Below are 23,048 nucleotides of genomic sequence, written 5' to 3'. Positions count from 1 at the left end.
AAACAATGGTTTTATTCACTCTGATTTACTGATTCCCTCTATTCTGTAATCACTCTAGCCAAGAGTAACTTTTCATTACATTAAGCGCAAAACAAGCTCTAAAAAGCCTGTGTGGTCTGCTTGAAAACACACAGTTTTAAAATCACCGTTTACTTGAAAGACTTACCTCGCTGAAAGAATGAAGGATCTCTCTACGCTTTCAATGTTCAGTTCATTCTGATATGCTTCCTGGGTTGGCTTCTTAACCTTCACCCAAGAGAGAAAACTTCACACTCAAACTGAAATGGTACTTTTGTCATTGCTTTAATTTTAATTCCTGTAAAACCTCTCACATTTTTATTGCAGAAGTGGAACACTGGAGAGAAAATACTCAGAAACAGGAAATCATATACCAGTCCAGAGGGCCCAGCTACACTAAGATTACATGCAGGCCATCCTTTTATTTCACTGGCCCTCATACAAACGCTGGAGATGTACAGGGGAATGAAGCTCAACAGCTGTCAGACACCTTCCACACAGGCCCAGTCATGTTCCCCCTGAGCACCTCCTGCAACTGGGCAAAAAAAGGCACTGCTGCTGCTGCAGGATGAGGTACACCCACTGGTGAACCCCAGAGTGAGCAAGGGGTGCACTACCCTGTTCATCCTTCTGAGCTACCAAATTTCATACATAAGGGGGCCTAAAAGTCAAGAGTGCGTCTGAGCCACTGCAAGACATCTGCTGGCAAGAGATTTTGCAGCTCTACTTGCAGAACTTTGGGCCTGAGCACCAGATCTGCCCTGCAACTGGACTTGGTGATTTTTTCTGACAGGACTAGAGACAATGATTCCCAAGGCAACGATTTGTTGTTCCCATTAACTGTCATGTCAGTGACTGAGTCATTATACAGCATGCATATATCCCTTATCATTACCCAGTGGGGCTCAAGGCTTTACTTTGATGCTTTTCACAAAGGCTCAGGAAGAAAAGCTGTATCTCAGTTAGCAAATCTCTATCAACTACAGAGAACTGATCCACTAGGATCTTATCAGGCAAAGATGCCTAATCTGTGGCTGTCAGCAATAAAAATCAGTTAAAAGGCAAAAGTGAGGCAGTCTAAGTGAGTCTCATTCCAGAGTGGGACAACACTAGGCAAAATGCAGCCAAGAAGATGTTGTGGCAACAGAATATTTAGGGAAACCTAGAGAGCAATCCCACAGGCCACATTATGCAAAAAGTGTTAAGCCTTAAGGATTGCTCTGGAACATAACCATATTTAATATCTCTTGCAAACAGTAAACACAGTTGTGTTTTCAAAATTTGAAGATGTCTTAGGTTGCAACGCAAAACGTAACCAGAAGTATGTTATTCTATCACCATCCCTTAAAACCAGGTGAGGCAGTGTTCTTTATCTCTTCCATGACCCATCCCTCATAACTCCAGGGGGCTATCTTCTGTTAATGGGCCATTGAGTCACTGCCTGACTGACTGATAAAAGTACATCATCCCACTGTGAGATGTTCACCCAGAGGGAGGAGCCAAGCATTCCTACCTTGATACACTCTGAGACTTAGAACACCACAATCAGCCTTTCTCCACTGAATTCCCAGAAGAAGACCAGACAGTTCTACATCATCACTGGACCTTCAGATGAAAACTACACCCTTCTACAGGATCACTATTGCAACAAAACCACATGTCACTCCAGAAGGACTGCAGCCACCACTTAATTGGACTGCTACCGACACCCTGACCAACAGGGTGTCAGGTTATATTCTGACTCTGTCAGTGGTTTTTGCACTACTGCATTTTATTTTAATTTTCCTATTAAGTTGTAGGGTTGGTTTTTTTATATACATGCTAGTAAAGAACGGTTATTCCTACTATATCTTTGCCTGAGAGCCCTTTAATTTCAAAATTATAATAACTTGGAGAGAGAAGGTTTACATTTTCCATTTCAAAAGAGGCTCCTGCCTTCCTTAGCAGACAACTGTCTTTTCAAACCAATACAGAAAGCCTGAATTTAGGTAGATTTGGAGAAAGGCTCACTTTAACAAGTGACTCACCTTCATTCCAGCCAGTGACAGCATGTTGTTGAGTTTATACATCCCTGACTGAACTGGAGTAGTATACAACAGGGCATCATTGAACTGTAATACAGAATGCTTTTTAATGACTAAAATTTGTTAAAAGACAGGTAATTTCAAATGCATTTTACTGGAAGTACAGAACTCCTACAGCACTGATATAACTGTCCAGAAGGGTATTCTCTACTTCCTATTATTCCACTTAGAATCCAAGAAATATTTTCATGTATGAATTTAGATAACAATAAGCATCTATTTATATCCTCCTTGTGTAAATATACATTTGGCACATTAGTAAACAGTGCACGGATGTCAAAGAACAGGCTGTCAAAAGGGACAAAAATGTTTCTCGTGTATACAGGTATATAATATAGCAAACTACTTTAAAGGGATATTAGAATTAACCATTCAAACAAGTCAAGACAATCCAGAAGCTAGGAGATAGCAGAATGGATTAGCAATTTATAAGGAGTAACTTAACCATACCTTGTGAATTTTACCAGTTTAAAGTGCAGCTACAGTTTATCTCCTATTCTACCAGACTTAGATTTGTTCAGTGCACTTAATGAACACTAACCAAGACTTTTTAAAATTTTCTATGCTGTTGAACACATGGATCCAAACTTCATTTACTACTTCACATAAACGAATACCAAAACCTGAAGTGCCTTATAAGTTTTTGCTATGCAATTCTTTGCAAAATAACCAAATGTTTCAAATGATTACTAAATCTTCACAACATGATAAATTGAAAAATCGCTGTGTCTAATACTAGGTTAGAATACTAGCCTGTACCATTTATATCTAAGAAAAACCCCAAACCAAACAAACCCCCTGCCCCATAAAACAAAACAGAGAAAATCCAAGATAGAGATGCTGAAATTAGCAGTATCTGGTTTGTGAAGCTTGAGATAGCACCACATTTTTGAGAGTATTTCCATAACTGGTATAATACACACTCCAGGACTGCCTAGAGAAGTGTTTCTTCATATTAGGGTAACTGCAAGACAGAATTCAGCCAAGACTGTGGACCAATAATGCCATAAATTACAGGATAACAGCTGCTTTACTGTCTAAATAGAAGAGATAAACAAAAGGTTTAAGTGGAAATAGAAACTTCAGAGATGCACAGAAGTTTCAAAACAAAGCTGTAGCAGAGACAGGAAGAGAACCCAGTACTTAACCTCCACCCAGTGCTCTGCTCAGGATGCACATGGGCTCCTGCAAAGGGAAGGAGAGAGGAGGAGGAGGGAGACAGGAGGAAGGAAAGGAGGGAGGGAAGGGTGCAGTACCAGCACCAGGAGTTTAAGATCTGGTACAGCTAAGAGGGATGGAAAAACTGCTACCTTCCACAGTACCACAGACAATGTCTTCTCATGAAAGCTCTTGGATTTTAAATGAGCATTGTTCAAAATAGTACACTTTAGTGACAAATGGTTTTCCATTAAAATTAGTGCATATGCCAGAGATAATAGCTCTACATTAGAACTGACTGAATAGAACAGCAACAATTAGTAATTTTTTCTACTAGCTGCAGTTACTAGTTATATTTGCAGTGTAATATTTTAACCACTAAAAATTACACTAGGATAAGGCACATAGCAACATGCATAGCATCTTACCAGAAAAAACATTCTTGGCTGCATGACTTTCCGTGATAGCTTCATTAGTGTCCCCTCTTTCAGAAAGACCTAGTAAATTAAAACAAGAAATGCAAAACTTAGCTTTTTAGGGCATAAGCCATGCAAATGACCTGACTTTTTTTTTATAACTATTATTATTATTATTACTACTACTACTATTATTACTACACTACAAGTGCTGTACAAGTTTTGGGCTTCAGGGATCCCTTTCTGAGAAAAGCGGTTTATCCTTAGGTTTCTGTAAAAATGGGTGTAGATGACTGCATTAGTTTTCCATGCTGCACATGAAACCATGAGAAATACAGGGTTAAGCTTGAGGACAAAAACCTGCCTGCAAAATCTGGCAAGCATCATATTCTAAAAATTCTAAGTTTCTGTCAGATAAACATATAAAAACCACCACACATATGGAGTGGCAGTATTAATTAGATTGTTAGAACCTAATAATGAAGCAATGGACCAATTTTCTTCTTGGTATATTCCAGCTTCAGTCTTTGCCTGCATATCATCTTCACTTTCACTGCAGTCTGCTGACTGCCTTGTGGGGCACTTACCCTTCCTGGCTGTACGATCTCATGGTGTCCATTTAAACTGTATTGGATCTGCATGAGTTTCTGAAAGTTATCCTACGAGGGGAAAAAAACCAGAAGGTAAGTACTTGCCCTTGCATTCATGATTTTTTTTAAGGAAAAAAAAAAGAGAGAAAAAGAGAGAAAGAGAAAAAGCTTTAATCAACCATCTTCATAAGGCAAAATACTTACTCCCTGCTTCATGATGTCATTGGCATGGTTTGCAACTTCTATGACAACAGCTAAAGCATCTGAAAGATGAAGGAATGAGGAAATGAGGAAAGGTTTTGGTTATGCAGACCAGTTAGCATTGGTATAATGTAAAGAACAGATACCACACTGCATTTCCAAATCAAGATTGAAGGATCTTATTGTACAGTCACTGCATTCAGGACCACTTCCCAAAAATCCCAGAGTCTTTGGATCATGGTTTAATAAGTGTGCCCTAGCAAGTCATTGTTTCAACCAACAGTGTCAATTATTTCTTAGAGCTACTCAAAACAGTCCACAGGTAAAATTAAATTCCAGTTTCTCACACAACAAATTACTTACTATACTTACAGCAGAAAAGTTAACAACATTTCAACAGAGACTCTGTAGGGACTATGTTTTTGCCAGTTTACCTAAATGCCATCATTGCCATTCGTGGAAGACTACCTAGGAAACATATAAATCTTTGATATTTCTGTCCTCTGCCTTGAGTTTTTCTGGCCCTCAAAATAAAAGTAATGTTCAAATTTCTATATTTTGTACTTTTAATACCAAAAGAAAAAGAAATCTCTGAAAAAAAGAGCAATTTGCTAAGTACTGTTATTTAATAACCAGCAATTCAGCTGTAAAATATCCTAAGGAGTAAGTGTAAAAAGCAGTTATATAAAATGATTATGTGAACACAGTGAGTGTTCAGTCTGAGGATGCATCCCGTAAAGGATCTTATCCAAAAACCTGCAATTTACTTAAGCAGAAAAAAGACAGAAAACTTAACAGAAAACTAGAACAACTGTTCTGATGAAGCATTTAGCACCTTCTGAGTGACTGAATTACCGTCAAGCACTTCAAAGAAAGGAATAAATTTGGTTACAAGTCCACAGAGAAGCCTACCAAACCAGGTAAAACCAAGGCCTTTTGGCCTAGATAATCATCAGAATATTAGTACTGTAGAATGCATATACTTCCCTTCTTGTTGACTCATACTGGGAAAGGGAATATGTTAAAAGACAGAGCTTTCTGAATGGAAAAGTTCAGAATGTCATGAAGCCATATGAGAAACTAAACAGACATGAATAAAAAGCTCCTCCTAAGCCAATCAAAGGAGAATTTTTGTAAAAAATTGTCACAAACCAAGACAATGCAAGCACGGAGTCAAACAGCTAAAATACATAGCACATATCAAGCATTCAAGCAAAATTTAAGTTTAGATATAGATGCCAGGGTATCAAGCAAGCCTGCTGAAATGTAGCTGGGAGCTGCTTCAGGCAAAACCCTCCCCAGCTCCCACCCATGTGAAAGAAGATGAAGGGAAATGTAGCTAAATTCACAAAGATAGGAATGAGCACCCGATTCTCTATGTTATACTTTCCTTCATTTCTCAGTTACTATATATATTAAAATCTTAAAATTTTATTCATTGACTTCAAGAAAGATTGAAGAATTTTAGAGAAAATTATAAAATTTGCTGGCTACTGAAGGGAAAGTTCCAGGATCTCAGGACTATTTATACAGCCAAGACTAAATGAATCTAAACAACAACATAAAATAATCTATAGGGTCAAAGTCCAGAAACAAAGTGCTTTTTGGCAGGGAAGAGCATTCCACTTATACCACTTAGCTGAAGTAATGTATTCAAATGAAGGTCAGCAAGAAGAATTGTGCTATTTGTTTTTTTTTTTTCCAAGAGTACTAATCACAACCAAACCTAGTCTTCCTCTCCACTCCTCCCGTTCACTCCCAGGCCCTGCAGTGGAATTAAACAACTAAGCAAATTCAGAAGTAAGTTAAGCTTAATTAATTCAGGAAAGATCTCGGTGACTAAAGATTAGACCTTCTTTTCTTACCCAAGTTCTAAGATGAACTACCAAATATGTCAAATGTCAAATTAACACTTAATTGTTGTTTTAACTTAGCTTCAGCTTCTATCTGATATAAGAAGGGAGAGAAAAACACTGTGAAAGAGATAACTACAAAAAAACAAAGAAGCTGGAGAAACCACAAAAAAAGTGAAGTATATATTTAGGTTGCTCTCTTTTCAAGTAGCCAACTATTTAATATGCAGTGCAAGTGTTATTTTGTTCACAGCCATAAGAAGTGCAAGATGAACTTCTCTATCTCTTGGAGAGCCATCAGTTAAAATATTTTTGGCTTGTATCTTCCACATACTTAAATAGGTCTAAATGTCCTAAGAAATGTGTTTACTCATATATTTCACGGTGTTGTACCAGCACACAAAGCAAACTTGGCTCAGTAAATTGAAGGTATTCATTTATTGAAGTTCAATCAACTACAACTACAACTACTCTCTAAAGGTAATGGACTTGCACAAATGTGACAGGACCTTATGCAAATGAAATGGAAACATCGACTGGGAGCATTTTTTGTACTGCTGAGGCACATTCTAAAGAAGGAAACAGCCTGAATGTGCATTGCATTGATATGCTTGAGTTAAACTACCTTAATCCTGCACTACTATGAAGTGTGTGGTCCTGTCCTCTTCATCACCAACTACTTTTCATTTCCTCTGATCTCCTTTCTCCCCACATGCAGGCAAACCTGTGTAAGTAACTTGTGTTTGTGCAGCTTCTGACAAGTCAAACTGGAGAACTTCTCAGGTTAAATATCACCCATGGCAGCTCCTTGATCTTGCTCACTTCTGCCACATGGATGCTCGTCCTGGCACAAAGAGAGAGGAGGAGGCCAGAAAGGCTCATAGCTGGAGAGAGCAGGCTGCCTATTAAAGGTCTACAGATGCAAGGGACTGTCTCTTTCAATAACCTAAAATATCTGTTTAAACTGCCTGTGGAGCTTCACTCTTATCTCTTGGTTTCAACTCAAATGTGAGCTGATATCACTGCCAGCTCCAAACTTTTTCGAAACACAAGAGTGCAATATTTTAGTATCTCTGCTGACAAACTTAGAACTAAATGAAAACATTTCTAATACTGGCTTAGCATTTTGCATTTAAAATCTGGAAACATTGGTACATATGCTGTTATTTCTTTAAAGAGACATTTACCTTGAGTATCCCTATAGTCTGCAGATTCTTCTAAAAGATTCTTTAAATAATCTGTATAAAGAAAAAAATAATATAGAGATAGTTTTGTTAAATGAATAAACGACACCAGAAAGTAGTAAACCCCCTCGTTTTCCTGGAAATCTACTGTTCAGATCCACTACTTAATCAACAAAGATCTACTACTTCATCTTTTAAATGTGCCAAGGTAATAATGAAGTGAAAACTAGCATTTCCATAATGAAAGTATATCAGCAAAGAGATAGGTTACTGAAACAGTGGTCTTCTCCAGTGAAAAGTGATATATTGTATACATTATTCCAGAAAAAAACAAGCAAGTGAAAAACTAGTACATATTTGCAATCATTTACATTTAAGCTGATGCAAAAACTTTTGAGGATTATAGGTATTTGTCCAAACACCTAAAACAGTCTATAGAAGTTAATAAAAAAGGTTTTCCATTACAGAAGATCTGATTATTATTAATATTTTTCAGTAATAAAAACAATGTATTTCCCTCAATGTTCAAATAGGCATCTTCTGTTTTCAATGACAAATATAGTTCAACCACGAGATGGCACCCTTGATCCATTAAAGTCTTAGTAGTTTTAAAATCTATATTACTTCGCTAAAATTAATTCCAAATGTATGACTACACAAGAAAACATCCCCCTCGAGTTTCCATTCCCTGGATGAGTGTATAGCTCATCAAAAAGTGCAATACCCTGTCAAAGATTAATATATATCCTTAGTAAAACATCAACCATCTACTCTCTATAAGCTTTGAACCCCTTAAAATGAAAAGAAACCAAAACAAATGTTCCAAAAGATATGCATTAGATTGATAAAAGCAACAAATACCGATTTATAATTACCTTTTAAATTAAGTATTAATATTCAGGCAGATCTAATAAAAACTAACTACATGTAATGTAGCAAGCATTCAATTTTAGCTTCTCAGTTGTACAAGCTTCATGTAGGAGTGAAATAATTCAACTCCCATATGCTTGCCCTACCCAAATTCATTCTTTCATTCAAAAATGATCAGGAGCCAATTGTTCCTGCCTTCATAAGATGTCTTGCTTCATGCGTGCCCCTCAGAGACCATTCAGTATATTGTAATCTTTTCCTTGTGCACAAAATTAAAAGGGAATTATGAAACATGTTCCTGCAGTAGAATTGCTCCAAAGAGTAAGAGAATTTGTCACAGCTAATGAAAGCTTTGAGAAAAACAGAACTGCAGGAAGAGAAACATTTGGCACTGACATTTTATTGTTTGGCAGAGACCTAAGGGAGGATCCAAGGGAGAAGCATGAAGAGCAGGTTGGGGTGCAGGAAGAGGAACCGGCTGGGAGGCAGGGAGGGAGCTCTGGGAAGCATGATTGGCTGGGCCATGGGAACACTCACAGCTTTCTGCTCTCCTCAGATATCTGCTTGATCATTAGCAGGATTTGGTTAACGTGATCTTTTAAGACAAGTCTGACCTGGCACCAAAACTTCTCCTGCTGTACTCTATCAATATTGCATCCTTCATGTCCCTCAAAATCTTGAGCTGTAGTAGCTACCAGCCATTCTAATGCAATATTTAGGTGGCCATATATTCCATTTAAAAAAAAAAAAAAGTTAATCTTGCTTCACCTTGGGTTGTTATTCTGGTAAGAGGCTCGGATGAGGGGAAAAAAACCCAGGAGGTATTTTGAAAGGAACTGAGAATAGTTCACACTGGGTTTAATTTGGTTTAACCTGGAGGAACCTGTCACAGATACACCACCAGTTGCCCTCTCCTGCCCTGCCTGTGGATGGGTGGTGTCTTATGTTGGAGCCATACCATGTTGCTGAAGCAGAGCACTCTTTGCACTCCTTCATTAAGCCAACAAATTAAAACTTTACAATTGCAACCTGATCTTCACTGGGGCCAGCACAAAAGACTCCAATGGGAATCTCCCAGTATAAAAAACGAGTCCCTACAGCTCATGCAGAAATAAGGCTCCCAAACCACTCACTCACCTCTGTAGGCTGGGAACAAGAGGTAAGGTAAGTATAATTTCCTCATCTGCAAATGTGCAGCTGGCACTCTAAGACACTGCCTCTGGTACATGAAGACATGCAGTTTAACATCCAAAGTAATTGCAGTGGGAACATAAAACCAGAGACCCAAGATGGGAACTAATTATTTCTTGGCATATTCACGCTTTATAACATGTTTCTCAAAACACCACCACTCAAACCCATTTTTGAATGGGTATTTTCTAGCATTTTAAATTATATAATCAGTGAAGAGAAGAGGGAAAATCAAGATTTTAACCTAATTGCATACATTTAAAACTATGTATTTAAAACAGAAGGCAGCCTTTGTCTTACAAAACTGCAGCAGCCAATTAAACAACTGTAAACTCCTGAAAGTGATAAATAGGTAATTTTCATCTTAGTGTTCTCTTTATCTGGTAAGTGGACCTCAGTTCACAGCTAAAACTCAGCTTCAGAGAAGCATCAGAACAGATATTTTTAGTCTCTTCTGTGAACACACACTGGAAATTCTGTGCTTACAACAGCTTTCTGGAGGTACTGGCATAAACTATACAGACAAGCTGATTGCACAGACATGAAAAATGCTGCACTAAAATTTTTGCAAAACTATTCCTAGATGAAATAACTACAGAAGTCAGATATTAAGATGAAATCACATCTAATGTCTTTGCCAAATGAAAAAAATAAATTCCCCTCTGAAATAAGCTTTCATTGTTCAGACTAGAAAGACCTTAATCATATCTTCAGAAATTCTTAATTCTGCTGGATAACCTAATGCACAACAAAAATAAACATAAAAGCACACTAGTACTGTTTTTATGATGAAAATTTCTGTATGCTTACTTCTACCTGACAGCAGCCCCCAGTTCCCTCTTCCCACTTGCTGGGGGCAGTGGCTATCACTTCAGCTTAAAATTACCTTCTGCGTCATTAACTACTTTTTGTCTTGGGCTGTCTAATGTAATTAAACTCAAATTGTTCCACAACATGTAATTGGCTCGAGTCTGACAACTCTATTTCCAACCTGCAAAGCTGCAGAGTGCAAAAAGGCTAATTTTTCATCCCACTCAGCCTCCCCTCGCTATAACCCAGTTAAGGATAATAAAACACACCCTCTGCCAACCTTATGCTGTGAAAAAGAGGAGTGAGGCTTATCCTGTGAGAATCAAGAGCCTGTTCATATTGCACAGTCTCAAGTCATCTACTCAAATTAGAGGTTTTGGGGGAAAGAGAATCACCTCTCCTTCATTTCTCTCAGAAATCAGAGGCCTCTGATTAACCTCCCCCATGAGCTATCTAATATTTACTGTTACAGCATTCAGGACCAGTATGTGAAAAAATGGAAGTCCACTTACTAGACTGGAGAAGCTGTATAATTAAACAGAAACGGTGCTGAGCTGTACATCTCCTTGCCTGATTTATGAGTCCACCTGCTCCTGCTTTTGTTAGCACAAAAGTAACTCCACTTCAAAGCACTGCAACAACCTTGTGATGTGACCGAGTAGCAGCAGGTTACCAGTACAAAGCTGCCCCACTGACACAGAACATCTAAATAGGAAGAAATCCCTGCTGACTCAGGCCTGACAGCTTCATTTCCTGGAATATTTTCATTCTGCTGCTCTCGTCCTCCTCCCCACAGATCCACCCCCTAGCACCGTCTCTGGCCTAGGCAGCTGCTCCATTGCTACATCTCACTGCAATAAAAGATACAAATGTTTTGCATGTCCTCCAGATTTCCATATAGCACAAGTTTATAGAGGCATTGCTCATTATTACACAGACCTGTTGGAAGGTAACTAAGCAGATGGGTCAGCCACAGAGACATGGAAGAGTCAGAACTAAAGGGCAACATACATGCGTGAAAGACTGAACAGACTGAAAATGAAACAGATCCAAAACATCACTCTCCAGCTCCACTGTAATTAAATTCTTGGCCTGATCTCTTTTATTGTTCACACAGAACAAGAGAAAATTACGTTTCTATATTTGCTACCAGCATGGCAATCTCATTCTTTTCAGCAGCATTTGCAGGTGTATTTAAAGCTGGGCAGGCAAGGTCTGGTAAGGTAAGGTCATGGTAAGGTCTGTAGGCTGGGGACACTTACAATAACCCCCATCAGCACAGGATGAGGCTTTTCTCAGGTCTAAAATAGTCTGTCCCAGACACAGTAACAATTAATCATCATGAGGAACTCCCGTTCAATATCTCAATTTTGTTTCAGTGCCATCCATCCCTGACATCTCTAGCTCTGCTGTGTATGTTAACAACGACAATGCTTCGTCCTGATCCTCTATTCAACTAAATTCTGTTCCAATTAAAACCTTTGAACTTACCCAAGGTTTCACTGATTTTGAAGTGTATAACGAACTATACCACGCTCTGAGTATCCTTTTAAAATAAAGCAAGTCCCCAAATGCTGTTTTATGGGTTGATTTAATCAGTTAAGTACCATTAAGATTTTCCCCTACAGAATATTCCATTTAATAAGAATTCTCCACCTTTTTTCAACACCTTGAGTTTAATGAGATGAGAAAAAGGAAAAAGTTAATGTTAGTAACTTTTGGTAACTGCTCTATAACACTTAAGTCTGAATCTACCACAGCATCACTAGTCTAAGTACATGCTGGGGAATTGCCAATGAGCTGCTACAGAGCCAAAAAAAAAAGGTCACAGAGCATTTTATTTTGCAGTTACTACATAAACAGAAGCTATTTTTAAATTGCTCATCAAGAAGCAATGGCTCTCAAAAACAATGCCTTAAGTATTTCCAAATCCTTACAGGAGCCATCCCCCTCTTACAACAAACACATCCCAAAATACTTCACAAAGGAGGCCTCTGTCACTGCCCTCCCTTTACAGACAAAAACCCTCACTGCATTATGGAGATGACTTGCTCAAGGCCAGCCAAACATGCCAGTGACAGAGCAGCGTACAGAGCCCAGATTTTCTAGCTCCAAATCAGCTCCTAAGCTGGCTCTGGTAGCAAGTCTTAAGTATTTACTGGTGTGCACTAAAAACATGTGTTCTGCCTTTAAAAGAGAATGGATTTTACAGACAAAACACCTGGGTGGGGGAGAAATGGAGACGCTACTTGGAAGTTTGCAGTTGCATAGATACCTTTCTTCTCCTTGCTCCAATTTTCCATACTGCCTTTTTCATTTGCTAAACCTCCATCCCCCCCAGAAAACAAACAAAAAGGCAAAACCTAATGCAGAATAGGAGCATTCCAACCCTTGGAGGAAATTACAGGCTCCTATTACCACAGATTCAAGCAAAAACCGTCACAGCTTTCATATTTTCTATGTACTGTTGAATCTACCCTCAGAACACACCACAGTATTGGAAACATTGCTTGTGTATATTACCACAATCAATATTAGCAAGAAAAAGCCTCTAAACCCATACCATGTTTTAAAAAGATTTTCACATATTGTGACACGTTTTTAAAAAGCCTCACATACTGAAGTCAGATAAACACACTTTACAGATGGATACAACTGTCTGAAAGCAGGTGTCCTGGGGCATGTCAAGACTGGCTTCTTAAGCCTGTAAAAAGCTCGACTGTACCTGTTAACAGGAGCCTGTATTGGGGAATCCTCTGAACTGGCTTGAGCAGATAGTGCTTGAGGGCCAGACTAGCACAGCGGGGGCTCATCTGAAAGAAACACCCAAAATAAATAACAATTCCACAGCAGTCAAAGGTTCCAGCAAAAGAAAACATGCATACAAACAACTACTGATTATACTAGATAAGCTTTTTATCTTTGAAAAGTGCTACTGCCACAGTGTTAAGCACCTCACTAGAGAGCAAGCATTTCCATGTGGAAGACTGCATGCAAAATTACCCATGGTGAAAGACACGAGTAAGCACTTGTATTCTGTAGATTCAAAACAGGTGCTTTGACCTAGGAGGAAGAGAGGTGGAAGGGCAACATGCTCCTTTGTGATCGCTGTCACTGTCCATTAGGCAAAAAGGCAGAGAAGACGGGATGCTCACTGCCTAAGTTTTAATTAATCTAAAGACAACACAGAATTAAAAGATCCATGCTTCAAAAATGCTAATTATCATTTGCATTCAAAATAATCTGAATTGGAAACACTGAGTCCTTCACAAGGCCTCTTGTCTTTGTCCTGTCTTAAGCTGAGACTGCAGAAAAAAATCCCCATCACCAAAATACAAACAAATTAAGGATAGTTTCTAAAGTCCAGTGGAGGATCACAACTGCTAAGAAGTCACAAAACAGGATACATCTTATAAAAATAGTACAATACCTCGAAGTCTTTGACTACTGATGCAAATCCTGCATTCTTCTTACACTGTTCATCTAATAATGCAACATTTTTATCAAATTCTTTGATGTAAGTTGAATACATCTTCAGGTAGGGACCCTTTTTAACAAATATATCAGCAATTCTTTGATGCTCAAGCCTAGACACAAGAACAACAAAAACGATGCAATTAGAGCTAAAATGAGCATACCTCTTAACCCTACAGCAAAGCATCTTTCTTTTTCAGAGTAAGATGTGCTAGTTTATGTTCTGAACAAAAAGCTCACAGCAGATAGGCACCCATCTCAGCTGCTATTCTGAAAAACCTTATTAGGTTTTTCAATACACTAGTGTTAGATGAGAACTACTTTATGTACAGTCTTTTAAAAAATGATCTTGAACTGTTTGAACACCTTAGTTCAAGGTGAGAAAAGTCTTTACCCGTTGCACTGCCCTTGTCAGTAGGTTTTGTATAGCTCCACCCACCAGTGGTAACAGAATGGTCTTCAAGGCGATTGTGGCTGTCAATCAACGCTGTGCCTGATCAGTAGATCTAAACTACCTCTAAAAAGCCAGTCTTCAGAACAGTCTCCCTTTTCCCTAATGAAACCAGTACACTTATTATGCTCATGCAGGGACCAGAACTTTCAATTAAAAACGAAATTTCAAATAAAAACTGTGATTGCTATAAAAATATATTTTCATGCCTTTTGGACCTTTTGGGATGTATCTAAATGGCACAAAATCACATCTAAATGAAAAATAATCTCCTACCCTTTCAAAGTAAATTCTGACGTTTAGAAAGGTACATGAAAGGCAAACAAGAGTCAAACCATGATCACATGAAGTCAGATAAGCCCCTCAGATAAATTCCAACATCAAAGGAGTAGAATCCCTTTATTTAAAATCACCAGTGAGATAATCGCTCTTCCAGTTCCCTCAGGAGGTCCCGATTGAGTTCGTAGAGCTGAGGTAGGTAGTAGAGGATCTGATTCAGGATTCTGTCCTCAATCACTGGCTTTCCAAGTTGCCTAGAGGCATGTGCCACAGCATCCCGGAAATCCTGCCGGAGTACAAAGAGGACAGAAACCCCCTTGCCATGAGTGAACAGCCTTCAAAGCACCAACACAGAGAGCACAACAGAGTTCTCATCGCAGACATTCCAGGCACTGCTCCCTATTACCAAAGGCAAAGCAGGTACCATCTGGGTTATGTTTTTCTGCAGCTTCAGTTTACTCCCTCGGGACTGCCTTAATCCTTTTGGTTTGACACTGGAGCTTTACTTTCTTGGTCCTGTATGCATAATGTAGAAGTTGTTCATTATTTTTACAGCATGCCCTTAAGAAATGTGTTAGTATTACTTATGAGGAAACTAAGGCGAGCTAAACAAAGCTTGCATCTGCAAGGTTAAGGTTACTGGCAGCCTTGAGTGTCTTCTTGTAAACATATAAGTCAAAAAGCAAAACTTTTATATCAGCTAACACAATCTTACTTAAAAATCATCCTGGTGTTCATAACTCATCTACAAATGCCATTTTGGAGGGCAAAAAGCAGGGTAAAAAAAAATTACCATATGTAGCAACTGTTCTATATTCAGGAAAATTAACATTTAACAAAAAAAAGATACTTTAACAACATGGGAATCACAAGATTTCAAATGTTAGCAATGATCAAAGTCAACTCTGACTAGTACCTTTGAAACATTTACAAGGGAGGAGGAGCACCCTTCTTACTCTTGAAGGATCTGATAGCATTTTTATGCTATAACCAGCTCCCAACAGGGAGGCTCATTGGTCCTCATTAAACTATTCAAAATTTAAATCTTGATCCCACACAAATCAGCATGGCCAAGATTGAAACTATTGAAATTATAATGGCCAGTATCCATTATACAGGGTATTTTCTTTATTCACAAGCAAATAAAAATTTCAAAAAGTTTAGCAATCTAGCATTTCACTGGTAAAACAACACTGTCTAAACTGACAAAAAAGAAAATATAAATTACGTAGTGTTATGTATTACTGTGTCTCACTTAAATTTGGGCAAAAAGAGAATTAATCCAAAACAGCTCTTTTGGAGTTTGTGGTTAATGAAACCTAATATCACATGTACAATCTATAGGTATCTTGAAAAAAGTGACCAACAAAATGTTCTAAGTACAGTAATAAGTTATCTTTTAAATGTGCATGGGGTCCACGCCTGGTTTTGGAAACCTGTAGGGTCCTCAGGTTGAGGAAAAAGTAAAACTTAATTCCCCCTTTTCCCTCTTCCCAGGTCTACTACTACAGTCCTTACTGGCTATCCTGTCAGTCCAGCATCTGGCACTATTTAGGGTCTCTCAAACTGAAGCCTCAACTTTCCCCTGCTCTCCCTCCTCATTACGTCAGCTCTGGGCAACGTGAGCTCCAGACACGCTTCCTTGCTTTGTGACCCTATGGGTCACAAAGGCTGTGACTGGGCAGCTCTGACAAGAAACTGAAACGAGATACAGGGCACTGGCTGTAATAGGGGGAAGGTTGAGAACTAAATGCAAAGGAGTTAAAAAACAGATGGCATTATTCATATGGAAATGTTCTGGTTTACATCTTCTGTGCAGACTAGTGACACATAGGTTAACTACCAGCTGCATCTTATGGGTTTTTCTGACCCTGGGGCATTGCTTAACACTGAAATGATACATGGAATTACAATGGCAAAAGCTCAAATGAGGCATTCTGGAGAGCTTCATGCACAATGCGTCATCATATTATGATAATATTCTTCCCCACCCCCAATTGTATGCACACTCAATATACTGTATGCATTTTGCCATAGGATGAGACAAGAATTTCGTTTGAATGTCATAAGGCAACTTGCAGGATGAAAAGCAAAGCAGTTTTGTCTGTACCATAATCAATAACCCAGGCTTGCCCCTAACCAAACAACAAAAGGAGTGCAGGGAGACAGGTTTAAGCGCCACTAGATAACACAGGAACCTCAGCTGTAGCTAAGAGCATTTATTTAACTTCTAGATACAACATTCAAAGAGTCTGCAGGGTCTTTTCCAAATGCAGATTTGGTTTTTCAACTAGCTTGACACAAAGTCCATCAGCTTCATCATGGTTTATAAATTATGCCATGAAAAGCTCTATCATTAAAACAGCCAACCAAAACTTTACTTCATCACCCCCTATGTCCCCTTCTACAACTGAGTAAGCTGAAGAAGTGCTGCAGAGAGGAAATACAGGGAAGAAAGATAATGTGAACCTTTCAAAAGCCTGCAAAACAACAAGAGCTAAATTCCAATGCTCTTTTTTTTTTTTTTTTTTTTTAATTATCTTCACTACTGACTATGCATTTGCCATTGTAATCATATTAAGATTTATTTTTAACCTGGTAGTGGGTGTGAAGTAACTGTCATGCCAAGTTCATCTTGAGATAAACTCAAGAGTTGAATGCTGAGAGCACATGCCTGGGGATCGGGGGTGGGAAAAGAAAAACAAATGTAACAAGGCTGGAATTAACAGTGTTTACACTTGAAGGTACTGGCCTTCTGAGAAAGTAATTTCATATCCAAAAGGACAAAACATAGATCAGATCTGTTTTAATTGCCAGATATAAAATACGCTAATTTACAAACTAAACCCTGAAATTTCACCCCAAGGGGTGGAAAGTATTCAGATGACAACTTTTAATGCAAGTAGATGAATGACTTAGAAATTGGAAACTGTAGTAAAAGCAATTTAAAGTATCAAGACCTAGCTCCTTCTAAACCTAAATCAGTTCAGTGTTAAATAAAAGCAGAATTACTCTTGCAAATAATATATACATTATGATATCTATACATGCCTGCATGATGTGATTTGTATTACAAACATATTTAGCACATTGTCCTATATAAAACTGCTGAAGAGCATTGCTTTCATCAGCCTGTTCAAAGGCAATCACCTAGGTTGTCCTAGAAATTATTCTGTTTGAAGCAATGCAGCAATCCATTACAAGTGAATTTTAATGACAGATTTTCTAATTAAAAATAGGTCTTTGAAATATTGAAATCTTACTCATCAGAAAAAAACCCCATAAAATAAAAAAATAATAAAAAAAAACCCAAAAACCAACTTGCCACACTTTGGAATTATTATGCTTATTTCACTGAGAAACATTTGCAACTCTAGACATGTTTCATATGCTGCATTGCATGACAAAACCCAAAATATTATGCTAGTTATACTGAATCATCCCAGCTTTTAACCAGATTTTTTTTTCCCTTTCAGAAGCGGGGAGGCTATTGTCCATTTTTTGAAATACTTGTTTACCATTTCTAGCTTTACATTATATTCTGGCCCAATAATAATCTTCTGATATCACTTTTTACTGATTAGGTAAAGGTAATTGTTTTCACACAGCTACTTCATGAGGACAGTGCACATTGCCATCCCTGGAAGGAACATTCTTTCCAGACTAGAAACAGTTTTAGTTTATGCTAGGCTGAGACAGCTTCCCACTGGGTACTCGTCCATATGAAATCCAGTCTAGGCATATTAATGGCTTCTGAGTACACACTGTTGCTGAATTACCACCTGATAAAACAGGCGGTAACACATTTTCCAACTTGAAAATGTGTAGGAAATTCTATTTATCTTGTTGGTATACACTCCCCTTATAGCTGTGGAATATTTAAACAATATTTGAGGAGGTTACCATCATCACTGCTTTTGTTTCCTCACACCACTCCTTCAATGCAACTTCCTTAAACAAGCAAAAAGGCTGTGATATCTGAAATAATTCTGACCCTGTTCTGAATCATCTGCAATCAGCCCATGCACTTCCCCTCTGCAAAGGCCCTGACTCATGCTCCCTCAGTTCTTCCCACCAGAGGATTCCCAGCCCACAGTGATCTGCCTGTGTCAGTCTAAGGAGTAAAGGACAATTTTAGTTGTAAACCAAAAGAGGTACTGAGCACACTAAAACCTCATTCAGCTGCTGACTGGGTCAAGTGTACCTTCAGATACCTAATAGTTGAATTAAGATAATTTCAAATGGGTGAAATTAAAACTTCTTGGCAATTTAACAGAAAGAGAAAGTAATACATAATCTAAACATAGTCATGTATTCTATTCCTAAAGCTTCAACCAGTATTCATCTTGGATCTGTTCTCCCAGAACATACCATCAGAAAGAAAAAAACAACCTCATAATCCCTTCCACTGAGGAACAAATTCCCCAGCTAAATACACCTGCAGATAGCTCAAGTATCAGTTTAATTTAGGGAAAAAAGTATGTTTGCACTTGGATACTTTTCAAGGAATATACAAACACACAGACATCCTATGGGGAAGGAGGAGGGAAGAGGAGGAAGTTTCACAACAGCCAGGCTGCTAGATGTGACAAACTGTAAACATGACAGCTTAGCAATACAGCTACAGAAGATTTCATAAATAGATTATTTAAAATATAAATAGACACTCCTAGCTAGAGTCAGACTATCAGCCATAAACTGCTAAGTTAAACTACAGCAACTATAGTCAACCAAGACTATGACTATGACTAAGTGTGGATCATAACATTTTTCAAACATATGCCATTACTTTTAGAAAGCTGCCAAGCTGTTCCACACCTTTATTCTCAGGTAATAAAATAATTTATAAGTCTTTAACAAAATAATGTGGTTGACTTTTTTTTCAATAATCAATGATTTGACTGTGGCATATTCCCAGAATGCTATTTCAGACAATAGGATAAATAGAACAATGCTTTCTTCTAAATGAAAACTATTTTATTAGTCTTCTTAGTAAAAGGACTACAGTTACAACCCATTCAAATGTCTCAGCAGTTCTAAAGTACTTCAGAGACGAAATATTTATCAACATATGCACCTCAGACTGGTCAAATATTGAAATTTTGTAGATGGATAAAAAGGAGTTGGATGTTGAGAGAATTTTTCACAATCAAACAGTAAGTCTGTCATAAGCCAGGACCAGAGATCAGGACTTTGTTCCAAAGGCCATAGCTATTCTATTTTTTGTTACATTCTTTTTCCAAATATACTATGAATTATTTTTCATAATACTTGCTACAATAGACATCAGTTTATATATATACACACACATATATAAACTATATATAGCTTTTATACACAGAACATTGCCATTTTCTTCTGAAAAATGGAAACATTAAACCAGAATTTTTAACTCTTGTGTCTCTGGAGGGACACACAAGAGAAAACAATCTGCCCTCTGCAATAAGAGGTTGATCTTGTGTCTGCAGAAATGCTAAGAGGTGCCTACTGATAAGCTCCTACTTACTTGGTCTCAGAGTCCAAACATGGACAGAATAGGGGTCTAAGTTAGAAGCGCAGGTTTAAAGGCTCAGGCAGAAGCCCGCAGGCCTAAGTTTTTCTTTTCACACAGCAAAAAGTTATGCACTAAGCCTTGCAGTCAAAGGAGTAATCTCAAAAAACCAAGTTTCTCTGTTGGACCAGAAGCCTTGCTGCTTATACCTCAGCAGCAGGGAGGAAACAGAATCAAAAAGAGTGGAAAAAGCAAAAGAGCAGAGGGTTCTGGCAAAAGAACAAAATTCAGAGCAAAATTGTACCAAAAAAATGACAACAAATAAGCCAGGCAGCTTACCCTCAGAGCCAGGGTGCTGCTAAGAAGGTCCTCTCACTCATGCAAAGCAAACCATCTCCATAGAATCTCACAACAAAGAAGTACAAAGGGCACCAATTCTGCCTTGTTCCTTTTTCCAGGAACACTGGGTGTTTTTTAGGCACAGGGCAACTCAGAGAGAAGTGATAAGCTTGTTTTTCTTATGTCACTTGTGTTTTACACCCAGTTCACTGTTTCTTTTTCCTGCAAGTGTCCTTAGGAAAAAATATCACTTCTCCCATATTCTCAACCTTGTTTACTCTCAGGAGGCAATGCATGTCACAGATATGCATACAGAAGAGCTAGTTTGATTTAAGCTCCTTTGTTTCCAAGAGCTTCTAAAAGCATTTTACTGAAATCTTGCCCTAAAAAAAGCACTAACACTGTAACAGAAATACTGTAACCGAAACAGAATTCAAGATTACATTGTGTTTGATTACATCCTCAAGCAACCTCATTTGCTGATTCTGAGACTGTGTGCAAAACCAGGTGAGTCCCTTATCTCTGTTATGACCAGCTTGTTTACTATTTATAGAAGTATCACCAAGTGTTTATAGTTTTGTAGTGTGTTTTCATCAGAAGCAGTCAGATGTAGTGTGTGACAGGGTCCACATAGGCTAGCATTCTGGTATCTTGGAAGAGTTGCTCCGCCTAACCTGACTTTGTCAACATTAAAAGAAAAAAAGTGCTCAAAAATGTTAGTGGTACTTATAAACAGTTTGCAGTCACATTCCTACCTCCTCAACTGCTTTAGATTCCACTTCAAAGGCCCTAAGATGAAGCAAATTCAAAAGTTCTTTCTTACATCAACAGTCCACTTCCTTGGCGCCATGTGACACATTTAGCTGACATTAGTAAAATATACTGAGGAGAATATATTCATTTCAGATCATTGGTAATGGAATTAGTCACTAAATTTTAAGTGGAAAACCACTAATAGATGGATCAGAAGAATGGAGCATCCCCTGATAAGCAAAAATTTACTATGGCTAAAAGAGCCCAGTCTGAGGAGAATCTAAGTTCTAAATCAAAAATTTGTCAGAGGTTGCTTGACTGGTAATTAGTAAGCCTAAGTGGTCAGTGCACATCAAAATCAAAAGGATAGCTTTATCAGCATTAAAATATTATCCATAAGAAATACATGATTAAATCAACTGATTTAATAATGTGTGTGAAAAACACACAAATACTCAGGCATACCACTCTGTGGAAATAAACTGGGCATCTGCAACCTTTCTCAGCTATGGCAGTTTTTATTTAATGAAGAATGCACACACAGAGCCCCAAAACCAGTGTCCTCTCTTACAAGGACACTCACCAAGGTTCCTGCTGCAGGCCAACTGACAAGTTCAGGACAAAGTATTTCCTAAACTCCTAGTCTAACATCCTCCCTGTTAGACCAGGCTGAATACATGTTGATTGTTATTGCTAGCCAACAAAAACACTTCTAATAGTTTTTATTTGGCAGCTAAAAACTAGCAGACTGTCATGGATAGAGTTGCAAGTTATCCATTAAAGGAAAAGCATAACACATCCTACACCACTGCACATTTACACTGTGGGGACAGCTTTATCCTGGAAACTTCCTAAGCTCTCCACTCTTCTCTTGTCACATTGTTCTTCTGCTTGCCTGCATCCTCCTCACCAACAGCCTTTCTTCCGGTACTGCACATATTACCTAAAAGCTGGAACACTGGAAAGCAAAGATACCTCCAAAAAATAAGTTAAATGTCAAAAAAATATGATAATTTAAAATTACATAGCTTAAAACTTGCCTAGAACAACTCTCTTTCTTTTACCAGTATTTGAGTTCTGTATTAGAAACCATATTGAATATAAATTATATATTGGCTGCAACTGACTAAGCCAGCTCTTAAAAACCAAGCTTGAACAGAACCAGAAAATCATTTACTAGGAGGAAAGCAAAAGAAAAATCAGCAAAAGATGTGGTGAGTTTTTTGTTCCCTGAAAAAAATCTCTGGTAGACAACAGTCTATAAGATCCTTTGTTCTCAGTTTCACAGAACACACTTCTCAAGAGACTGAGATAGACCAATGCATCTGTTTGCAATATAACCACTTCTATTGCCCAAGGAAAAAAAACACATAATAGATGTGGTTTAATAGAGTAACAAAATGGTACAAACACATATCATTTCAAACCTGACAGAAAACACACAAAACAGGGCTAGAGAAAGAAAATTTCTTCATTAATTTCCTATTATCACCTTCAACACAGCATGCTTTACAGATGACTGATCTGCACAAACACGGATGAAATACTTAACCCTTGCTGTGTACAACACATTGCAGGTACTATAATCACAGGTGTTATCAGAAAGCAAACCTCTGTCAAGGAACTGCAGCCTCAAAAAAATACACTGCCTTGGTGATGGATGCACCATTAGAGCTATTAGCTGGATTACTTCAAGAATGTGCATTTTAATGTAACATTTTTAAAATAATTTGTTTCTGCTTTCCCCCCACCATTTAAGGACTTATTCTAACCAAAAGCTTTTTGTTATTTTTGTTATATGAGCCAGTACAAGCTGGCTCATAAATATGACCGTGACTAACATAAATTGATATATCTTCAGTTTTCAGTATTCAATACCCACACTC

At 38.1% G+C, this 23,048-nt stretch overlaps 1 protein-coding gene across 2 annotated transcripts in view; it reads right to left on the bottom strand.

Annotated features, from left to right (window-relative positions):
* LOC131591415 (FYVE, RhoGEF and PH domain-containing protein 6-like) overlaps window positions 1–23,048 on the bottom strand; it is a 70,870-nt gene that overhangs the window by 15,265 nt on the left and 32,557 nt on the right. For both annotated transcript variants that reach the window (XR_009280360.1, XM_058862086.1), the window contains exons 6-14: window positions 14,714–14,865; window positions 13,806–13,962; window positions 13,101–13,188; window positions 7,508–7,558; window positions 4,471–4,529; window positions 4,264–4,335; window positions 3,689–3,757; window positions 2,046–2,129; window positions 167–246 (exon numbers count right to left, since the gene is read on the bottom strand). Coding sequence is in view for 1 of the 2 variants with exons in the window: in XM_058862086.1 (XP_058718069.1) it covers window positions 167–246; window positions 2,046–2,129; window positions 3,689–3,757; window positions 4,264–4,335; window positions 4,471–4,529; window positions 7,508–7,558; window positions 13,101–13,188; window positions 13,806–13,962; window positions 14,714–14,865 (812 nt within the window). In the remaining variant the exon portion in view is untranslated. The remainder of the gene's footprint in view (window positions 1–166; window positions 247–2,045; window positions 2,130–3,688; window positions 3,758–4,263; window positions 4,336–4,470; window positions 4,530–7,507; window positions 7,559–13,100; window positions 13,189–13,805; window positions 13,963–14,713; window positions 14,866–23,048) is intronic.

The sequence above is a fragment of the Poecile atricapillus genome, chromosome W (genome assembly GCF_030490865.1).
Source record: "Poecile atricapillus isolate bPoeAtr1 chromosome W, bPoeAtr1.hap1, whole genome shotgun sequence".
Lineage (NCBI taxonomy): Eukaryota > Metazoa > Chordata > Aves > Passeriformes > Paridae > Poecile > Poecile atricapillus.
This window is presented reverse-complemented; position numbering and strand designations above follow the sequence as displayed.